Source organism: Numenius arquata, chromosome 12 (genome assembly GCF_964106895.1).
Source record: "Numenius arquata chromosome 12, bNumArq3.hap1.1, whole genome shotgun sequence".
NCBI lineage: Eukaryota > Metazoa > Chordata > Aves > Charadriiformes > Scolopacidae > Numenius > Numenius arquata.
In genome coordinates this window covers 43,682,316-43,705,400 of record NC_133587.1, presented here as the reverse complement: position 1 = coordinate 43,705,400, position 23,085 = coordinate 43,682,316, and the positions used below count along the sequence as shown (strand labels likewise).

At 48.4% G+C, this 23,085-nt stretch overlaps 1 protein-coding gene across 1 annotated transcript in view; it reads right to left on the bottom strand.

The window, feature by feature from the left end:
* The window catches only part of PTH1R (parathyroid hormone 1 receptor), a 120,790-nt gene extending 97,972 nt beyond the window's left edge, over positions 1 to 22,818 (bottom strand). Inside the window, exon 1 of the mRNA XM_074157275.1 lies at positions 22,744 to 22,818. Coding sequence (XP_074013376.1) covers positions 22,744 to 22,818 — 75 coding nt within the window. The remainder of the gene's footprint in view (positions 1 to 22,743) is intronic.
* Positions 22,819 to 23,085: the final 267 nt, after the last annotated feature.

Genomic DNA, 23,085 nt, shown 5'->3' with positions numbered 1-23,085 from the left:
GGTACAGAGAGGAAGGTGGAGGTGGTGGGCTGGGTGGTCTTTAGGAAAATTACATCACTGCTGAACTGTTAGAAAGACAGGTCTGGTGGGAAGGATCGTGACCATTTTCTTAATCAAATGCAGAAAAGTCTCTGTTGTAATTGCTTTGGCGAGGTGCTGGAGCTGTTTTAGAAACTCTTAGTGACAGACAGTCTCTTTCCCTTCACTAGGCAGTCTGCTCCCCTGCCTACTATCTTCTGTTAGAAAGTGACTCCTGACATTTAACGTGATTTCCTTTGCTGTAATCTAAGGTCATTACCTCCTGTCCCTGAGGGACGCGAAGAACATTTTTTTTCTCTTCTTTCCTCTGTGCAGAAGTGTGGTGGGTTCACCCTGGCTGGACACCAAGTGCCCACCAAAGCCACTCTGCCACTCCGCTTCTCAACCGGAGAGGGGAGAGAAAATATAATGAAAGGCTCATGGGTCAAGATAAGAACAGGGAGATCACTCACCAATTACCGACATGGGCAAAACAGACTCGATTTGGAGAAATTAGTTTAATTTATTACCAATCAAATCAGAGTAGGGTAATGGGAAATAAAACAAATCTTAAAACACCTTCCCCCCACCCCTCCCTTCTTTCTAGGCTCAGCTTCACTCTCAGTTTCTCTACCTCCTCCCCCTGAGCAGCACAGGGGGACAGGGAATGGGGGTTGTGGTCAGTTCATCACACGTTGTTTCTGCTTCTCCTTCCTCCTCAGGGGGAGGACTCCTCACACTCTTCCCCTGCTCCAGTGTGGGGTCCCTCCCATGAGATGCAGTCCTTCAGGAACAGACTGCTCCAGTGTGGGTCCCCCACGGGGTCACTGGCCAGAAAACCTGCTCCAGTGTGGGCTCCTCTCTCCATGGGGCCACAGGTCCTGCCAGGAGCCTGCTCCAGCACGGGTGCTCCATGGGGTCACAGCCTCTTTCAGGCATCCGCCTGCTCCAAATTGGGGTCTTCCACAGGCTGCAGGAGGACATTTGCTCCACCATGGACCTCCACAGGCTACAGGGGAATCTCTGCTCTAGCGCCTTATCCTCCTCCTCCTTCCTTGGTGTCTGCAGAGTTATTGCTCTCACGTATTCTCACTCCTCTCTGGCTGCTGCTGTGAAGTTTTTTTCCTCCCCTTCTTAGGTATGTTATCCTAGAGGCACTACCATCATCAGCTTTGGCCAGTGGTGGGTCTGTCTTGGAGCTGGCTGGCATTGGCTCTATTGGACATGGTGGAAGTTTCTAGCAGCTTTTCACAGAAGCCACCCCTGTAGCCCCCCCAGTACCAAAACCTTGCCACACAAAGCCAGTACAGGAAGCCTTTTATGTGTTGGAAGGCTGTAATCATGTGTCCCCTTGATCTTCTCTAGACTAGACGTCTTCTCTCCTCAGCCTCAGAGATCATGAGTTCTCTATTGCTCATGGGCCACCTCAGGACACAGCCGGGTGTCTGCACAGATGACCTTTGCACTTGCTATAAGGAGTTTTATGGCAACCAAAGGATGCTGTTATTATTAATGTCTGCAGCCAAAGTTAAAGTTTTCTGTGATATTCTGGATGTAGGATGTGGAGCCTCTAGGAGAAAAATATCAAGGTCTCAACCTTGAATCCAGACAGGCAGCATAAAAATTGGAGAACCTGTGATTTGCCAGCCTTTGATGCTAAGGACATGCCTTGTCATGTTTCTTGCCATGTTCTGAGTGAGACTGTGGGGTCTCATGCAGGTACTGGAGGGGTTTCTCCAACATACACACATCTATGTATAGATACCCTGGCAGCTACGGACTGTGAACAGGAAAACCACTGACCTGAGGGCTTCTGTAGTAGCTTCATGGGCCTGTGGAAACCCAAACAAGAGGTAGCAATGAGTCATTGCCTGCCAGAGTGGCCCAAAGTCACCTCCTCCACGGGATGCATGAGAAAACATTACTCCTGGACTCTGCCATCTAATAGTGACAAGACTGGTCAAGAACAATGAATCAAAGGGATGCTTAGGGCAGATGCATAACCCTTGAGACAAAAATCATCCATTAGATGTCCTCAACAACTTGATGAAGGCTGTACTGACAGGTCCTTGGAGGATGAATACAGGCTAAACACATCTTTTTCATCTGAGGAGCCCTCTCAAGCCCCCTGGGTCTTTCCAGGGAGGGAGAAGGATGGTTCTTAATAGCATTGGCAGTGCTTGGTTGCAAGAACTGTGGAGTGACAAGGCATTTGTGGGACATCAGCTAAAGTCAGGGGGTGGTAGGTTTGAGAAACTCATGCAATATGTGATTAGATTCATTGCTGCAAGATGTTGTGGCACAGAGAATTTGCAATGATTTGAAGGCATGACTGAACCAGACTTTCTCATGGGAAGGTGATCTACTGAGGGTTACTCAAAGCAGAGACCCCAGGGCTAGCTCACAAGTTAAGTGTGTCTGTGGAGTGGACTAGTCTCGGACTTTCTCCTGTGGGCAAAACATTTTTCCCCTTTAAAGAGTTCTGGAATTTGCTGGAGCCTTTGAACTGTCATGACTACACCCCATTAAACACTCTGCTTTGTTGCCTGGGAGTTGGCAGGTCTCTGACCTCTGCCTGGAGGAGCTACAAAACCATGCTTGGTTGTGATACCCTTGATCTTGAATGCTAACATCCTGCCTTTGATTCTGGCCAACAGTACCTGCTTCAGATGAAGGCGAAAGTAATTTTGTGGTACACAGCTATTAAATACTCTTCCATTGCAAGAAACTTCTTGGTCTTTATTTGTAGCAGACTGGCCTGTGTCTCGAAGCATTGCAGTATATCTCAAAAATGTTATCGATGTCAAATTAATGGTACTTCTATCCATTTTTATGCCCATACTCGAATCTTTCTCTGCCTCTGGTCATAACACAGTCTTATGGCAAAGAGTTCCACAGATGAAGTGTGTATTTGCACATTAAAAAACAGCACGAAGGAAGGACTTTTTACCCCTCCTAAACCTTTAAAAGTTTCATAGACTTTTTGATGAGAAATGTGAAGAGGCAAGAGACAGTTTTGGAGAAAAAAAACTGAAACCCTGCACAAGCTCAGCTTATCCTGCTCAGCTGAGCAGTAGTCTGAAACAATATCCATGAGCACTCAGACGCAGGGGGAGAGGAAAGATAGTTATTTCAGAGTGGCTACTGAAACCACGATGCTGTCGTGCACAGTTCCCGTCGTTATGATCTCTCAAATCCATTAACTGATTCTTTTACATACCCCCCCTCCCTCCCATCCTGGGTTGATTTGCAGCAGAGGCAATGAGAAAGCAGAAAGCTTCTCTGGACAGGCTCCATCCTCTAAAGGGGCAACTAGACACTGGGGAACACCAGCCCCTGTCCTCATTTTCCCCTGAGATCATCCACTATTGCTCTGCTGGCGTCAAACACCTTTGAAGAGCAGCTGGCATGGCCTGAGTCTCCATGAGATGCAGACCTCTCTATACATTCTCCTGTCCATGCTGAGGATCCTTCACAACTGAAAATAAAGAAGCCCCATTTGAAATGAGACACTAAATTCGCACAATAGATTTTGGAGGGGGAGGACAGGAAGATGTTATTTTTGGCTGCTTGCCTACAGCAAAACCAGCCACCACTCTAAAGCCAATAGATCTGTATTAGCGACTCCTGTGGGAGACAGAGGCTAAAGATTTACATCAGTATTTGTAGGACAAACACATTTTGAGGCCACAGATGAGAGTCTGTTACTGTTACGCTTATCTTTATGCAGGCTTGCAGCAAAACACATCTCTCCTCTGAGGAACTTATGGCTCAGGGCCCAGAAATTAGGGTGTAAAGTTGTTTTGGTGATAACTCCCTCAGATTGCAGTTAGTACCTAGATGCTTCGAAAGCCAAGCCTAAAGCAGCAAGTTGGACAAAGGATATAAGATCCAAAAAAGGCAGGGGCTTCTCAAAGTCACCCCAGGGTGATTGGCAGAGCCAGAAATAGCACACAGGTTATTTTGGTGCAGAGCCATCTCCATCCTCGGCCATATAAAGGTTAAGCATCTAACCTAGCATGTTGTTCAAGGCTCTTTGTATAGAACACAAAAGAAAAGCAGGGACAACCTGCAGGCGATGCAAACCACCTTACATGGGATGAGAGGAGAGACCTGATTGACATCCTGAGTATAGAAGAAACCTCAAGAAATAATTTTTAAAAGGCTAGATAAGGTGACACTAATCCCACCTGCTGGTCTGAGGCTCAACAGAGGCCAGCAGCACACTTGGGCTCCATCTAGGCTGGTGTTCCCATGCCACGGTCCATAATAACTGGGGGCTGATAGGGTCTTGACAAGTGATCCCTGGTTTCTCTACAGAACCAGAGTAAACACCAACATTTTTAACTAAAGGTCAGAGGATTCAAATCACGGTGGTCTGAAGGAAATATTGGTGACCAGCTGTTTCCTTGGCCACAGAAATGTGGAAACTATTGACTGAGCAGTGGCTTTCAACATTTCTCTGTCATTTGTGAGCCCTTCACCATTTCTTGGTGGAGGTGTGGACCTTGTGTCAAAACTACATGTGTATTAGTGACAGACTTCGGGATTTTTATCCACCTTTCCCAAACCTCTCAGTGTCCATCGTCGCCAATGAAGCTGAGGACTGCAGACTCAGAACCAGCCTCAAACAGCATGTGCTGCTTGTGATTCTACATGTTTCTGAAAAGGATGGGAGTTCATGGTGTAACCAGAACAGCTACTCTTCAGCATTACATGAGAATGCAAAGAGATCGCAGGGACAAGGACTTGCCATGATTTTCTCAGAAGTCTCTGCTCAAGTGAACGTTTTCCTTCTGGTCTTTGAAATTAGTGCGCTTATTTACAACCTGATAAATGGCTGTTTTCAGGCTTTTTTCCCCAAAAAAGCATTTTAAAAATTTTATTTAAAATGCACCGTTAGCTTTGAAGCCCAATATTCTGGACAGAAAGGAAGGATAAATTCCCAGCCTTGCTGCAGTCGTGGAGAGATTTTTATTGGTAGCAACAGCTTGCATTACTACAGCAGCTGCTGGTTTTGAGCAGGAATTGGAACTGTCCAGAAATTACTACAAGCGTAATCCCTTAGGCCAAAATCCACCACATGTACCTGAGCTGTCCTAGGGTGAGTCCCTCCAGCTTAGTCAACAGAGAAAGACAGACTCTGCTTGTGAGGGGTGATGCGCCCTTTCCAGGTCTCTGTCCTGCTCCACTGACCACAGAGAGGAAAATCCCAAATCTTGCTTTGCCAGAGGCTGTTCGGTGGCGAGAAACAAGGTGTCGAGTGCGACTTGATGCCCTGCAATACCTTACTTGGCCTCCAGCTCCCTCTCCGTGGCTTCCTGCTGGTCCTGTGCCACGTCTACCTGCCCTTGGCAGATCTCTTGGACAGCCTGGGTGCCTCTAGATGACTATATGGAGGCAAATGAATCAAACCTTCATTGCCTGTGTAGAGTGAACTGAATCTCTCCCCAGGCTCATTGCTGTGCTGGCTAGAGCTCCACAGGCAAGCTCAGACCACAAAGCCCAGGTAGACACCTAGACATCTCAGAGCAAGCAAGAGGAGTCTCCTGCCCAGGATGCCCAAGGGAACCTGGACCAGAGCACAAGGCAGTCTTTGCCTCTAAAATCTTCCAGCTCCAACACAGCCAAGAGGAAACAGGAGCACTTGGACGAGAAAGCAGCTTCCTAAGTATCCCCCTGTGAGATGCTCACACAGCTACTTGCGATGCCTGTGTTCACTTAGTCCGAGACAGTCTCTGTGTTCCCCAGAGACCACTTTTGGCTCCGGCGTTCTTACTGTGACTGTCCTCTTTTAGTCACATTCAGGATTCCGTTCTTAATTTTTTTTTAAATTTTTAATTCATGCACAAAATGCAGGGGTTTGCTCTTTCCAAAAGCACATTCCCCAAATCCAAACATGAATTCTTCAGTGTCAAGATCTCCTAACTCTGAACATCACAAGTGCAACAAAAGACCAAATCATCCTCAAAACACTGAACAAATGAAACCAATTTTCTGTCGTGGCTTTTGCAGGAGAACACCTAATTCATATACAAACAAAGCAAACAGCAGTAGTCCCCAGAGGAGTAAAAATGCATGAGGTTACTGTTTTCTTTTAATTTGCCCTGACACTTTTTTCTACCTCGCGGTGACTGACACAGTGAAAAACAACACAAGAGCTTTTGCTTCCAGTAACTCCCCCAAACTCCTTAGACATTTACTTTGTCAAGTCCTTCCATAGGATGACTTGCTGAAGGACACGCAGGAAGGAGATAAAGTATTTTCTTACTCATTTCCCCCTACCATTCAAGTACATGGCCATGCATCAGGACTACAAGTTATCACTCCTTTATCGGGTGTTTTTTAAGCCTGTTTTTCTTTGAACTTTAGCTTCTGGAGCCATGTGTTGAGGGACACACAGCTCACGTTTAAAATAAAAGCAAGCATTTACTTGCTATGGCAGCAGAAAGAAGCTGGAGATGCTCAACTCCGGAGTGCCAGAATAAGGGGAGAAAAAGGAAGAGAAATAAGGACTTCCCCTTTTTGAAAAGCTCATGCTATTTTAAGCAACTGCCATAGTTTTAGGAATAGTTTCCACCTGTAGTCATTCAAATGGGTTGCTAAGGCAGGGTCTCCTTCACTGCAGCACTGGGTGCTACCTGCAATCTTCTTTCATTAGGAGTAGAAAGAGATGTCCACTGTACTGCAGAGGCTAGGGAGGTGTTTTTTTTCTACATGGCAGAGGGGAAAAGACTGACAAGGTCAAATGTTGGCATCAATTGGCAAAATAAATTCAGAGCAGACAGTGTTCACAGAAACCGGGAAGCCTTTGAGAACATCCTGCTGATGCCACTAACCACGATCCCATAAATGCAACATTATTGTCTTAAAAACAGGGAGGATGGCCTAAAGCCTGCTGTGGTTAAAAGATGCAATAATAAAAACACAAAACCAGGTAAAGAACACAAAAAAAAGAGGAGAAAGATGCAATGCTAAGCCAATGGGCCTGGGCTTTGCCTTGTAGCGTGACCTAGCACCTCCTGTTTGGAGGTGGCTTTTGGCTGCCTAGACCACAGAAGCAGCTTGTGTCAGCCTGCACTGATGGGACCAGGTGGACAGACACAGAGTCTCTTGAGGGCTTGCCTTACTGCAGATATCCATGATATCAGGAGCTCACCTGAGAGTAGGGCAGAAACCAGTGACATCATTGAGTCCTATCTGCTCCTCTTTAGGTGCCTGCTGTAGCATCTCTCTCCTTGCTGGATCTCTGCTGCCTATGGAGGAAAACTGAGTTACCTCCCTCCCTTGGAGATGGAGAAGCTCCATCTTTTAGAGTGGCCTCCAAAAGCAGGTGGGATCCACCTCATTTAACTTCCAAGCAAAGCTGACAGTATCATGGTCAGCCCCATGGTTTCTATGGGGACTCTTGCCTCCCTCCAGATATCACAAATAGAAGGGAAGACAAAAACTTGGCATAGCCAAGGTGTCCCTACGAATCCCTCACAGCATGCTCAGGTCTTGATCGTGAACACAGACCCTTCTCTTTCCTTACGTTCCCCACTCCCCCAGCCTTATGCATTTGCAGTGTGGTGTTACAGTCCCTTTCCCACCCTGGGATGCCCTTCTGCTGGGCATGGCTGGGCCAACTCTCCCGCTTGTGTTGTCAGGGACCAGGAGGATGGTGGGGTGGATGGTGTTCTGAGACAAGGGACCACAGAATGCTTCTCTGAGGGCAGTCCCCAGATGAGGCTTCACCGTGGCTGGAACCCTTCTGTCTTTATGTCACTTGCCATAGCAGATCCCCTGATCTTCTCCCACCCTGTCAGCTCAGCTATGGTGTCCTGTCATGAGGAGGGAGAAACCATCATGGAAAGTTCTGCAAACTGCCCAAGTGGATCCAAACCTGAACTCCTGACAGCTTTCCTTAGACTTCATAACACCTAATATCATCTAAAAGCCAGATGCAGCTGAGACCCTGCTTCAGGCTGCCTTGGAGAGCAAAGCAGCCTCAATCACAGGGACAATGAAGGGGCCCTGTCTCCTCCGGCCCCCTCTTCCCAGGAACAGGAATCCCATTTATTTCTCTCCCAAGCTCCTGGCGCAGCCCTTAGGGGCCTGCCTTCCCACACTCCTCTGCCACTTCTCCTGTCTGGTTGGTGTAATTAATTTGCATGCTCTCTTATCCCCACTTTCTTGCCAACGCTCGTGGGAAGGGATGAGCAGCAAAATCCCTCCACAGAAGATGCAAGAAGCAAGGCAAAGGCTCAGCAGGCAAGTTATAAAAGAGGCTGCCTTCTCCTCTCGTACTCCTGCAGGCAGAGCAGCCAGGAAACCCACGGAAAGGGCATATTTCTTTCTTTTTTTTCTATTTTTTCCCCTCTTCCCTTCTCCTTTCCTTTCCCACCCCCGTCAGCAGCCACCTCCCGAGCCCGTCCCCCCATCCCTCCCGGCACCATGCCTCCTGGAACGTCGCAGCTCCTCTCTTTCATGAGCAGTGTGTGGTATTATGACTCCGGCGATGCTGAGCCCTGCCAGCCCGCCTCAAACCACAGGTATCTGACCCCGTCCCAAGTCCCATAACACTGATTAATGTTCCGATTCACAACCCGATAGGGTCGGCAGCATCGGTGGCCGAGACGGGACACCACCCCACTCCCCGCTCTCTCCCCTCCTCCCTGAAGACCCCTCTCCTGTTGCTCAAGGAGAAGCGGGGGGATCTGTTCCAAAAAAACCACCCGGCAGCAACTGTGGGCAGGGAAGGCGGGAGCTGCCAGTGGCGGCCGGGAGCTGTGCATGGTCGGGGTGCCGTTACAACAAGGCCAGCTCTGTGATTACGGCACATTAAGCTCTCAGTGTGGTGCAGGCAGCTCTGGGCCATGACGTCCTCCCAGCTCCAGCCAGTAAGCTCCGGCATCCCCCTCTGTCTCCTCCTTTTGCTGGGCATGGAGGGGAGACGCTGGAGGGTTTGACGTGCTGTTCACCTGGAGCTGAGGGCAGCCATGGCCTCAGAGCCACGGGGGAAGGCACGGTGGGGAGAAAAACTGCGGTGGCTGTTCATGCCTCAGTGGGAGATAGAAGAAAGGGAGGAGGAAGGTCCCCAGAGCAAAAAGCACAAGCTGCAACCCATTGCAAGAGGCCAAATCCACCCTGGAGCACGTTGCGATGGGGCATCCATGCATCTTGCTGTTGGGATAGAGGCATTTCCCCACATTCCAGGGGTACTGGGTGGTGGCTGGTGGTCAGAGTCCCAAAGGAGCACTGTTTTGGGGCTGTTCATGCCTTGGATGTGACTGTAGCAGAGATGCAGCCAGGCAGCCCTGAAAAGGGACCTGCTGCAATGTGGGATCCCTGCCCATGGTACCACAAGCATCATGTAATCCTGTGTGAGAAAATAAACAGCTGGGTCCTGTTGTCTGTCCCCTTTGACCATGCCCATGTCCATATGTCTACAATGTAAGGGTGGTGAGGAACTGGAACAGGTTGCCCAGGGAAGCTGTGGATGCCCCATCCCTGGAGGTGTTCAGGGCCAGGCTGGATGGGGCTTTGAGCAACCTGGTCTAGTGGCAAGTGTCCCTGCCCGTGGTTTAGATGATCTTTAAGGTCCCTTCTAACGCAAACCATCATATCATTCTATGAATATTTTTTTTCCCAAAGCAATGTGGCCTCATCCAAACTCTCTCCTACAGCCCACAGAACACCTGAAATGTGATGAAGCATGATTTGGGATAGAATCATAGAATTGTCTATGTTGGAAGGGTGCAAACTGGTAAGAACCAAAGACAGGCCAAGGTGTGTGCTGGCAGCAGAACAGCATGGAGGATCATGGGACAGCACTTCAGCCCTGGCCTGCCTATTTTTGCTTATTAGTGAGGGCAAAGCCCTGTCAGCTGGGAGCTTTAAGCAGTGCCAAAGTCTTGTCTGTCCTCTCTTGTCCATCCTTCTCCCTGGGCTGGAGGAACAACCCTCATCATTAGTGCCTTTTCTCCCTTGGCCAGCTCAAAAAAAGCCTCTTGCCCTATGAAAGCACTACCAGCCTTTGGGATGGGACGTATTCCCTCCCTGTATGCTTTTACATACCCCTGCCATGTTCCAGGGTTCAAATACTAACCCAAGGCTTTAAGATAAGGCCTTGGACCCTCTCCAGAATGGTCTTATCATGGTGGCCTTCTTGGACACCATCTGTTTCCAGCCAGGAACGGGTGATTTGTAGGAGGTGTGGAACCTGTTCTAGTGTCTGTCACTCCTTTTCCCCAATCTTGCAGCAACAAGGCTGGAAGGGGAGACACAAAATGCTGGGATTTTATGGGTTAAACTGCCTTCTCCTCCCAAATCATTCTGTTTTGCATTGCCATGCAGGCTTCTTTGGAAACAGACGCTCCTCAGCCTGATGCTTTTGGAGGCATGAACTACAACTCTTTGCCTGGTCTACTTTCTGCAGGATGTTAGCTCTGAACCTTAAGCAAGTACTTCCCAATGGAGTATTCTTCCCTCCCATTTCATTTTAGATGTATGTTTTGAAATCTGGGGACTTGGGGCCAGCAGTAGGGTAAGGAACAATGGTGCTACCAAGAGATGAAGGGGAAAGTGATGAATAAGGAAACCCAGAAAAGAAGCAGAAGCTACTACCACAAGAGTGAGACAACACATAATTAGTTCTTCTGGAGGACTAACTGCTGATAATGAAGGCTGGCACTGTCAGTAGAATAGAAGAGAGTTAGGCACCAGGCTGGGAAAGGAGTTGCATGCCCAGGACTACTAGATCTCTCTGCACACCCTATGGGCTCTCGCCTACTCATGCAATCCCCCAGAATCAGTGCTGACAATTATTATGCAGCAGATTTGGCTGCTTTGCAATTACAGGAGGGATGGATGATTGACCTCCATATCAGCAGAAACAGGAAAACTGGCAAATGGAAGGACACAGGGATCCACCTGGGCTGCCTGCTCCTGCTCCATCTTGGGCCTTTCCTTCACCCAGCTCTGTTGGTGGGATGGAAGTTCAGTTCACCCTTTGGCTTGACCATTGTTCTGCTTATCTGGGGAACTCAGAGCCCTTATCGCCTCAGGAAGCGCTGAGTCAGGTCATCCAAGCACATGCCCGCATTGACCCCTACGGAGATCCTCTTTGTGTTCAGATTTGTTGGCACAGAACCAGGGCCGGATCCTTACCTGGGTGCAAAACAACGGCTGACTGTTCCATTTGCACCAGCTGAAGCTCACTCCCCTCCCCCCGCTCCTCCATAAACCTGAGTCATCTCTTGCTGATGACAGAGTAAATTAGGAGTACACAGTAGCTGTGACTTTGAATAGCCTAATTTCCTACTTCCAGTCCTACAAAATATTCACAAAAGGCACTTAAAGTTCCATTTGTTGATCTCACTGATGTTGTCAATGACACCAAGGGATGCAAGGGCAAAATCAGTATAAAAATTTGGGTGGGAGCGAAGAAAAAGCAATCATCTATTGCACAGTCTGCTTTAAACACTGATGCTAAATTTGCTCAAATCTCTTAGATTTAGACATCATGATTTGGCATCCTTTAAGAATGGACCCAAATCCACAGCTGAACTCAGCCCTGTCCTGTGGTTTGAAAAATCCAGCCTGCCGGCATGCTTATCATCCTTCCCCACTGCCACCGGAGCCAGAAACAAGAGCGACACTCCCCCCCTTTTATATCCCCCCCCCTCCCCACTCCCCCCAATTGCTCATATTTAAATGTTTTCAAGGAGGCATTCATTGCACAAGGCAGCCAGCCACAAAAGAAGCTACTGAAGCATGGCCGAACATGGTTTGGAGAAGCATCTGGAAACTGAGGGCTTGTCATCTGACCCAGATCTCTCAATTTACAGAACCTTCTCCCTTCCCGTCCAGCTGCAACCCAGGACCAGAAGACCAGGACCAGCATGTGCCAGTTGGGCTTCTCCAGTTTACAGTCTGGGTCTGTCCTTATTTCCCTGCAGTGACACTTATTGACATCAGATGAGATCCTCTTGGCCCTTCTGCACTCCACAGGAACACCGCTGATTTACGCCAGCAAAAAGCTCTGCCCCCTTGAGCTTTGTGGTTTCTATGATGAGGTTAAGGCAAATCACAGAGAAAATCTGATCCCAGGAATGAAACAAAAAAGAACAACAAACATGCTTCATTGTGGTGGTGAAAGGCTGACGGAGAAACACCAGTCATGGTGGGAAATGAATTTGGAAATGAAACTGGTGCTCTGCAGTGGGATCGTATGGTGGGATGCTCCGAGACTGTTTAACAACGCTATGGCATGAGTCAGAGCCGAACCGTTGTACCCGCACGCTCACTTGTGTATACACACGTCCATAACGGTTTTGTACCAAACCCTGCGTCTTCATCAGCTGAGGAAATAGGATCTTGAGGAACCTTGAGGTTCTGCGGGGGGCAGTCACTGACCATCTCTGGTGGGATGCTCTGCAGCTGAGCAGGTCCCTTGAGGATGTGGGGCAGCTCTGAGATGCATGACCACCCATTGCTGATGTCTAAAACCAAGCAAGGGAAATAACCCTCTCCTGCTTTGTCCCCATCCAGTGGCTAGTCTGGGTAAACAGTTCTGGTAATTTAGTGAAAATAAGCCACGTCTGCATTAGATACAGTACATCAGACCCTCTGACCACCTACTGGTTAGACTGGGAAAACGTTTCCACCTCAGTGCCTCTAGACCCATCTCTCTCTCTTTTATCCTTTTCTGGGAAGAACAATAAAAATCAACCACATTTCCAAATGTACAGAGTCCACCTTCACTGCCCACAAGCCCTCTGTGCCTCCGCTGCACACACAGAGCAAGAAATGCCTGAAAGCCCACAGAAAGTCAATGGGAGAGCTAAATCTCATCTCCTGGTCTCCTCTCCTTACTGAAGAGGCCATTTTAGAGCAAGCAATTCAGTGAGTGTAACCTCGAGGGCACTGGAAGAAAACACAAGCCCAAAGGAAAATTCGGGGATATGAACTCTGAGAGGTTAAAATTCTTCATGAGCTGATGGCTCTTGATAAGTCAGCAGTTCCCGCTTTTGAAGCTCTATCTGTTGGCCGACTCTTAGCAGTCCCACTTCTTATCAGCTCTCTGCCACTTTTATTTTAATAATATGTTTTTTTTTTTTGGCTGTATTTTTACTGAGCTGAGTGAAATCACTAACCACGAAATAGATACGCTACATAATGTTGCTTTATTGATCTTACTCTTCGAGTGCAGCCAGGAGAAACAGGTCATTTCCTTGGAATTGCTCACTGTAGCCGGTGTCTCAAAGCTACTTTAGCTCTGATTGCTCTGTGTCTGAGAGAAGTGGTTTGGGATGCAGGAGATGAGAAGAAAGTCAAGGTAACAGTGAGGCGAGGCAGCGGTTGAGGCAATAAAAGTGGGATAGATGGAAATAGCACGTGAAGTTCATGGAAATCAGTCCAGTGGTTTCACTGAATTTTGGAATTTGATTTGTATCTTTGTGTAACAAAAGAGGCTACTGGCTATTTACTCCTGGGGGAGACCAGGCTTTGCCTAACGTGTTTTAACTCACAAGATCAATGGATTAATTACTCTCAGGTCTTGCGAGTAAAGGAAACAGCAGTAGTATGGTCTGGGTGCAAGTGAGCCTGTGCGTGAGCCAGAGTCAGCCTTGTCTTTTGGTGGGCTTCCATGTGCCTGCAGGGAGTGGTCCGAATGCACCCCCATGTGCCTTCCAAGTTGGTCAAAAATATTGATTTCTTTCTCCCTACCTTATCAGAAAGGCCAAAGAAAGCAACAGAAATGACAGAGCTGGCTGTGGTCGCGCTGGGGAGATGTTCCCTTAACAGCATAGTGCAGGGAAGTGTGAACAAAATCAGGCTCAAACAATGCTTCCTGGGCAGAGCAGGGCCAGGGTGCTTCCAGCTTCTGAAACCCTCCTTTTCCTCCTGATCTAAGAAATGTTCCGCTCCATGTCTGCTACCAGCACCATTCCTGTGGTTTGTGTACGAGACGGGCCTGAGACTCTCCTGGGATGCTGCAATCCCTTGAGTGCTCAAGGCATAAAAAACAGGTGAATAAATAAAGGCAATAAGGTGATGATTAAATGACTTACTAGTGGTCCTAAGCAGTGGCAGAGTCACCCAAAGTCCCACTGAGTCTTGGTTGATTGATCATTTGTCGTCTGCTACATGCCCAAAATGTAGTGGTTCCCTGCCATCTGTTGCTCTTTACAAAGTGCCTCATCCTTTAACCCGTGGCAAGTATGAGCTTTTGCATGCCACTCACTTTTCTATTAAAACATACAGAAAAACCCCCATTGAGGTGTCAAGCCAAAGTTCAGTGAAGGGAAGAAAAGGTTTTCTAAGGACACCCAGTGAGTTCCAAACCTGCCTTTACAGATGCAGTTGAGGCTGCTGCTTGCTCTCAGCATGGCAAGACCGAGCAGATAAATACACTGAAATGCCTGGAGAGAGGAGAAGGGAGACTGAAGTAAAGATAACATCAAAGAACCCTGGTTAGCAACGGGGCAGCCATGAGATAAAATGAGATAACAAGCCTGCCTCGTGTGCTGATACAGCAACTCCTGTCTCCAGCCCTTGCCCCAGACGCTGATCTAAGAGGGGTCTTTTCCGAGAGGTCATGTCTCCTTTTGATGAGCTGTCCTTATCTAACAGACGGCGATACTCGAGGTCCTTACGGTGGAAAGACTCAAAGACACCAAACACCTTTGGACTGTGAAGGTTCATTTGTTCTGCACTTTGGTGGGGTCAGAGAAGTGGGCCAGGACAGGTTGGCTGTGTTGCCTAGTCCTGCCTGGCTCAACACCTTCTTCGACCTGGACAGAGTGGGAATGATTTGGCTTGTCCATTTCACTGTCCCAGCAAGGAACAGGTCAGAAAGCACATAAATAGGTACCAACTGTGTTGTATCCCAGCCTGTCCAGGGTGCTTCTAAGTCTTGGAATTCCCTGTTTATGTCTGTACTGATAAATACAAGGTGTGGGTCCTGTCCTCTGGCCCTGAAGCCAGGTGGCACAGCACACTTCATGTCTACAAGCCTAAACTCATTTTTTTCCCCAAAAAACCCAGAGCATAGTCATATTCAATACCCCTTACCTATGTTATCCTGCACCACCACTTGGCACTATCTGCAGGACTCACCTGCTCAGACGAAGACTCTGACAAGAAGAGTGTTCATAATCAGAAGGTATGGCTGATGGAGGGGTGTCATGGTTGGGGTGGAGTTGACTTTCTTGCTAGAAACTGGTGTAGTGCTATGTTTTGGATTTGGGATGAGAAGTGTTAGTAGCGTACTAATGTTTTTGGTTATTTCTAAGCAGTCAAGACCTTTACTGGTCCTCAACCCACCCTGCCGGTGAGCAGGCTGGGAGGGCACAAAAAGTTGGGAGGAGACACAGCCAGGACAGCTGACCCCAACTGCCCAAAGGGATATTCTATGCCATGTGGTGTCACGCTCAGTGTATAAAGCTGGAGGAAGAAGAAGGAAGGGGGGATGCTCAGAGTGATGGTGTTTGTCTTCGCAAGTAACCGCTACATGTGATGGAGCCCTGCTTTCCTGGAGATGGCTGAACACCTGCCTGCCGGTGGGAAGCAGTGAATTAATTCCTTGTTTTGCTTTGCTTTGCTTGCATGCACGGCTTTTGCTTTACCTATTAAACTGTCTTTATCTCAACCCAGGTGTTTTTTTCTCACTTTAACTCTTCCGATTCTCTCCCCCATCCCAGCTGGGGGCAGTGAGCGAGTAGCTGCATGGTCCTAGTTGCTGGTTGGGGCTAAATCACGACAGGGAGGTTCAGAGGTAGCACGAAGCCTACATTGATCTCACATTGAGCCCCATGGCTCACACTGCTATATGTGTATTTATTGCCAAGGAGTGGGAGGTACAACAGGGATGGGGTGTGGGTCTGTCAAATGGAGAATTTAGGGGGCTTATGACAGTGTAACGTGACTGTACAACCATGGTGTCAGGGAAAACCTGCACACAATTGCTGCCCACTCATCCCTTCTTGTCCCCACTTCTCCTTTGCATGTTTTGGGGATTCATCCAAGCCTTTACTGTGCAGACATCGTTCCCTGACCCAGATACAAACCTTCTTCTCCATTTATTTTCTTGTTTCCGTCTTGGAAACAAGAGAACATCTTAGTTTTGTGGAAGCTCAGTGAGTTGAATCAGCTCATGGAAGTGTGCACATGGTCAGGAGGGAAGAAAGGAGACAGGGGTACAATCCCTGTCCTGCTGAAATGCCTTGAACCTGAGATGCTGGAGGGGTGAGAGGGAAAAGGGGCAGAGAAGTCCACTTTCTGCTTTGCTGGATAAAGGGAAAAACATGTTGCCAGAAAGACAGAACAACCTTGCAGAAGATTTCAACAACTGAACCATCAACTGAATGCTGTCAGAGGAATTTGTGTTACAGGCGGATCAAAGTCCAATCTGTTAAGAGGATGCCGTCAGTCCAAAATTTTCCTTTCTTGAAAATCAGGTTTCTGAAAGTCAGTCCAGGCTGAGCCTCCGAAGGAAAAGGAAAACCCTAAAACACAGAGCCCCTCTAATCACTGGCAAAGGTCAGCTCGGCCTCAGTGGAAATAAAGGGATTAATGCCAAACCAGGTACATTAAGCACTTGTTTGGGTGTTTTCTTCCTGTGACACAGGACAGCGGAGTTCAGTCTGAGCCAGCAGGTATTCCGCTGGCTGAGTTTCAGCCCCAAGGGTAATCTGTTTATTGCCACGTCGTGAGAGGTGCAACACAAAGATAATCTTTAGTACAACGGCTCTTGCAAGGCCAGCTGAAGCCTGAGGTGTTATGGGGCGAGATAGCCAAGTGATATTATAACAGCCAAGAGGATGCAGAGGGAGAAAGAAAATTCTCCATATCAGGGAAAAATATCTTTGATATGGTCTAATCTTCCTTTTGATCAGGGCTTGCCCTGAGGAATGCATTTTCTTTGGGATTTTTTCTGTTGTAATGGTTACTAATTGAGAGACGCTAAAATTGCACTTACAGCAAGAGCTGAGCAGACAGAGAAAACCCTCTACGCTTGCCCTTTTGCAGAGAAACAGCTCCTCCAGAAGGGTGAGGGATCCCTGTTGGATTCTCCCCTTGATTCGGACGGTGTCAGAGGGTGAAGTTGTTTGGAGGGATCAGAACTCAAAAGGCTGAGACAAGCCCAGCGACAGCCAGGAGGTGGGAGAGCTGCACAATTTAGCAGGTACCTAAATACATGCCGGACTTCATCGCCTTTTCCCAGCAATGAGGGCCAGTTCCCAGGAGGGTTTTAAGTCAGAGACAGCTGTAGTCCAGCTCTGTTATTCCCTCCTCCTGGTCTTTAGGCAGAAAGAAAACTCAATGACTGCAGGGTTTAGCTGGAGCCATAGCTCTGCCACCCACTCCAGGGAGCAGGATTTTCCCAGCCCTGTATCCCGGTGCCAGGAGAGGTGTTTTACCACCTCAGCCCACGCTGCCCGGTAATAGCTGTGATTTAGGGGTTCCAGCGTGATGAGTGTGGTGTCTGTGCCCCAAATAACTTTGCAAACCAAGGGACTGATTTCAACTGAATTTGATCGAGGGGCAGAACGGTGCGTTTCCCAAACAGGGGGAAATCCTCCAGCCAACGTCTTTACACCCTCGGAGAGTCCCTTATCAGTACACCCAGCCCAGGAAAAGAGACGATACGAGACACACAGCTGAGGAACGACTCTCAGACTCTCAGCATCATTTTTCAAAGGGACATGGGAGCGCAGGATGGCGGTGGCAGGGCCAGCAGCTGTCTCTGCTTGAGCTGTCTGGGGCTGGGGGTACCCCTCGCCGGGGACCGCAGACACATTGCCCCAGCCGGAATAATCCCACTGTGATCTCAAAGCACTGCTCGGGGGCTATTTCTAGGAGGTCAGAAACCAAACAACAACTGCCTGGACCTGAAAGGCACACCTCGGATTTCATTTCCTCCAGCCTTGACCCCCATCTGTGTGCACAGTTGCCCTCTTGCTTTTCCTCTTCCCGATGCAAGGAGCTCCCACCAAACCCAGTCTGCTCAGGTCAGACTCGCCACCGGGCAGCTGAACTTTTTTTGGCTTGCACGGGATGAAATCACAGCCCATGCATTACCCTGACGTGGAGGCTTGTTTGCTTTATATTTTGCGGTTGAGTATTTTATAGTCCAGGGATATCTGCTAATCCCGAAGTACAATAACAAAAATCGTATCTTTCATAAATACACGGGGCAGGGATGGGCACGCTCCCAAGCGTGTGCGGAGAAAAGAACATTTCAGACATTGTTTCCCTGCACTTGGAGCCTGTCTTTATTTAATGAAGTTAGACAGCTAGTCGGGATTTGCAAGATCTCCATATAGGATTATTTTATTACTACTATTTTTTTTATTACTGGCTGTATTCTGAGGCCGAATATTATTATCTTTCCTTTCCAGCTATAAATTATTCAACTTCCAATTCTTTCCCAATCTGTGCAAATGTGGATCTGATCAGAGGAACAAGAACCAAGTCAAAGAGCAAAACACCGACCAGCACCTCCTTAATCCAGCCGGGGACCAGGGTCTTGGCAAGTTGGTGACCTGAGTATCGCTCTGGTAGGAACTTTCTGATTTATACTGGACCTTCCCTCCAGAGATTAACACCAATGCTGGTGTGGACGCAGCTCCCTTGGGAATAGGGGCTGGGACCTTTCTGCAGGTGACCTGGCTGAGCTTGTCCCTGCTTTGGGTTACGCTTGCAAGAAAGGGTTTCCAATCCCCTAATGATACCCCTTGAATTTCTGGGAGGGGGCTGCTACAGCTTCTCTACAAAACCAAGGGGAAGCTTCAGCGTTGTCCAAGCAGCCTGAGTGGGGCCAAGGCTGGGGAACCTCTGGCTGCGGCAAAACAGAAAGGGGTTGAGACTGATTTTCTGCCAAAAAGTGTCCCCCCTAATGTGCAGCACCTTCTGCATGGCACTGACCACTGCTGAAAAGCAAGACCCTCCCGATCCCAAAATAGAACTATTCTGGTCCGAAGCCCTGCAGAAGGCTGGTGTCTTCTTCTTCTTATTATTATTATTATTCAGAATATCTCCTCTAGTGACAACTGGGTTGGGGGCTGCCAAGCTGAGACTGGCAAGAGAAAGAAATAAAGGGAAAACCATGAGCAAACCATGGAGCTTTCAGCTGGGAGTGGGACACGAGCAAGTTTTTCTATGAGGAGCTCCGGTAGCACCTTTCAGATAAAATCATAGTGCCTGCATCGTGACTTTTCCCATGCTCTGCTGATGTCGGACCCTACTTTTAAAGCTCCTTTTGCACACATCTTCTTTTCGAGCCCATGTTTGCAGGGCTGTCTGGCTCTTACTTCCCTGGCCCTTGGACCAAATAGCAGCATTAACCTGAATTTACCCTCTCTCCCCTCCAGATTTCAGGCACAAAGAGCTCAATCGACAAGAGAAATTCCCCTCGCTGTTTAGGCAGGTGTTAATCACAATATTCCCAGGGAAAATCTGGGGGAGGACTTCTCTGGATTGCCAGGGGAGCTGGAGTAGAGGAGAACTTCGCCCAATACTTTACCCCACATCAAAGACATCAAAATGTACTTTACCCACATCTGTCCCTCTGTCCCCCTCAGCTGCCCCTCAAAAGCTCGGGACAGGGATGCTCATCTCTTTATGGACTTTATGTGACTGGAGGCTCATGGGGGGGACACGATTTCTGCACAGACACTTTTAACTCTGAGAGGACTCACTACCACAGCAATTTTCCAGGTGCTGAATTTCCCACCCTGGTTTCCAGTTAATGCAGGGACATGCAGCCTGCGTGTTGCAGAGAAACGATTCATCTGCCAGTATCCTGCCCCATGATGTACCGGTGACACAGACAATCAAAGAAACCATTTCCCATCCCTACTTCAGCGCTCTTGCTTCAAAAAATGCCTTTAGTATCATTTTTACTGGCTGACAAAAGGAATAAAAGGAGTCACAGCCTCAGACTTAGGATGCATCGTGCTCTGCCTGATCTCAGCATCACCAACTCTCAGCTGCAAAGCGACTGGGCTGCAAAGAGCCCAGCAATTAGGGCCACGGCTCTCAAGATTTGAATCTTCTGGCCTCAGATGGATGAACCGTTCCCCGAAGCTCGGAGCGATCGGTTGCCTCAGTCTGCGCGAATCCTCCTGACTCAAAGCCCACAACAGAGCTTTGCTTTGCCCTGCCGGGGGAGCGAAAGAGCAGGTACCACTTTTAGCTTCGCCCAAGGCTGCCCCGGAGCCTGTCTCTAGATGAAGTCCTCGCATCCTCATCCTTCTCCAGCTGCCCTCATGGCTTTTTGCTTGTTGCTTCTAGGAGAGAGGCACTCGGTGACTTCTATTGATGGCAGCACACAAACCACACTCAGAACTGCTTAACCCAACATCAAATATATATACGACCCATCTTACAGTGTAGCAATTGAGGTATCACTGGGCTGAAACATGCAGTCAATGCCATACACTGGTTTTAAGCTCGTATAAAAATCAAATTAGTTTGGGAAAGAAACAACAACAGCCCCCAAAAATATCAGGCTTTAGGCACCCTGCAAGTTCTTCCCTGCCTCGCAAACGGCTGCACAGTGGGATGACATGGGACTGACCTTCTTATTCTGCCCAAGTGGATGCCAGAAGGGACACACCACGTCTCTGCATCCCCTGAATTGTCAGGACGACTTTTCAAACCTTCTGGCAACTCCTTCAGCTGTCAATAGCAGGCTTGAAAAGCAAGGGAAGTGTCTGAAACATACATTTCAGCCTGGGCCTAATTAAACCCAATGGGGTTTATAGCGGCAGGACCCTAAATCGGTACAGGAGGGGATCAGGCTTTTGCAAATGCAACAGTGTATGCTCTTGTATGTTCTTGCCCTAGCCCTTTGCAGCAAATTGCCCTGATTTTTTGCCCCTCTGTGATTCTGGCAGAGCTATTTCTGATTTACGGCCAAGTCCAGCTCACCCCAAAGCCGATGCCTGGGGCACACTCGGCCGCTCCAGCCCTGAGCCCTGTCCTCGACCCGCGCTGCTGAGCAAATCGCTTGTGATCTGAAAATGTCTGTTTTGATGGGGATATCATAAATAAAATACCCATGGGAACACGAGACAGATGACAGTTCACTCTCTGGTCCTCGGCACTTTTTAGAGGTACTGGGATGTACTAGAAGAGGGGAGCCAACCGGGAATGGGACTGGAGACACATTCCGCAGCCCTCCCTTGTCTTTTCTGGACCCTGAAGTTTGTCAAACCACAACTACTAACTGTTTCAAGAACCTGATTTTCACAGGTACCAGCAGAGACACCAAAACTAGTGGGAATTTTGGTGCTGACCTTGGCGGCAGCAGCGCTGTGGAGCTGGGGGGCAGCAGGTGCTACAGGACCTACTGAGCCCTGTCATGATATGGTTCCAAAGCAGTCTGCCGTCACGGAGATGCCAATCCAACCCCAGAACAGGGGAGAAACCTCAACCGTCACTAAAACCTCAACAAATCTACACGTGGTCCCCTCAGCTTGCCCAGGTTTCTTTGGGTTTTGAAAGGTTGATTTGTACTTCGAGTTAGATCAAGACAGGGATGGACTGCAAGAATGAAGGTTTTCCAAGGGGCTGTTTCTCCTCATTTATTGAGATGTTTCCCTCTAGCACGATGCTGGACATGGGAGGGAAATACCCCCCACCAGCCCCCACTGCACAAGGTCCCAGTCAATCCCTACGAAATCCAGGGGACAGGGCCTGGGCTGATGGTCCCTGGAGGGTCAGGGACGACCTGGCTGGAGCCACGGTCAGGGGTTCCTCACTCCCTTCCCAAAACATCTCCATTCCCCGTGGAAAGCAGACATCAATTTAGGAGGTGGTCGTGCCCCTTCCCACCCCAGCAGGCACTGAGAAATGGCCAGCGGTGGTGTTGGTGATCTCAGGGATGGAGAAAGCAAAGAAAGCACGTGTTAAATATATAATATCTGGTGGCCGATTCTGTATGACATTTCCCTTCTGCAGAAGGGCTCAGAAGACCACTTGGGGTCTGTAGATCTTAGCCCACTCCCCAGCACCACTATCAAGGCAGTTTTGACAGAGTTTAGCCCTTTCTGCTACCTCTGTAAAGATATTTTCTCTCGGTGCGTGCAGGAACAGGTGAAAACAACGCCAGGAAGCGAAGGGTTAATACTACTTTCATGCTCCCGAGTGTAAACTGTCTGCAAGCCCTGCACTCTAAGGTCCTCTCCAAATTTAATCCCAAAGAGGAAGGCACTGTTTCGCTGAGATGAAGCAGATTTGCAGATTAAGAAGATTAAATTAAAATGAAGGAGGAGGGGGGTGGATTTAAGAAAAAAAAAAAAAAAAAAAAGAAAAGAAAAGTAAAAATAAGAAGAAAAAGAAAAATTGCCCTTTACCCAGAAGTGTCTTTGAAATTATTCCCCAAAGCCCTGTCAAACTGCACGCGGTCCTGTCCGGAGGGGGTTTTAAAAGTGATTCAAACTCTTTGGGAAGCACAGACATTTTAATTTCATCTGGTGGTGCAGCAGCTCTTGAGACCAACAGCACGCACACGCACACACACACACACGCACACACACACACACACTATCTGCCAGCGAAATAAACCACTGGGCTGAAAAAAAAAAAAAAAAAAAAAAAGAAGAAGAAAACCCAAGCCCAGCGTTCTGCCTTCAAAATCCTTGATACAGTAAATTACTCATCAAGGAAACAGCCGCCCGGATCGTTCAAGAATGCAAAGAGGGGGGAAAAAAAACGGATCGAGGGACTCACCAGAGCGTAGACTGAACTCAATACGGAGCAGCAGAGGATCAAACCCAGGCTGTGATAAACCAGATATGATCCCATATCCAAGAGGCTTCTTCCAGCATCCAAGCTCGCTCAGGGAAGTAGGAGGACGAGAGGTCTTCCAGCACTCCGCTTGCAGATGACTTCTCCTTCCCTCCCGCCCCCCCCCCCCCCCCCCCCTTTTCCAGAATTTGTGTTTGTTTGATTGTTTGTTTCCACAGTTTGGGTTTTGGTTGGTTTTTTTTTTTTTTTGGTTTGTTGGGTTTTTTTTGGGTTTTTTTAGCCAGAAAGGCACATGACATGAAAACCCGGTCCTTTGCTTCGTTT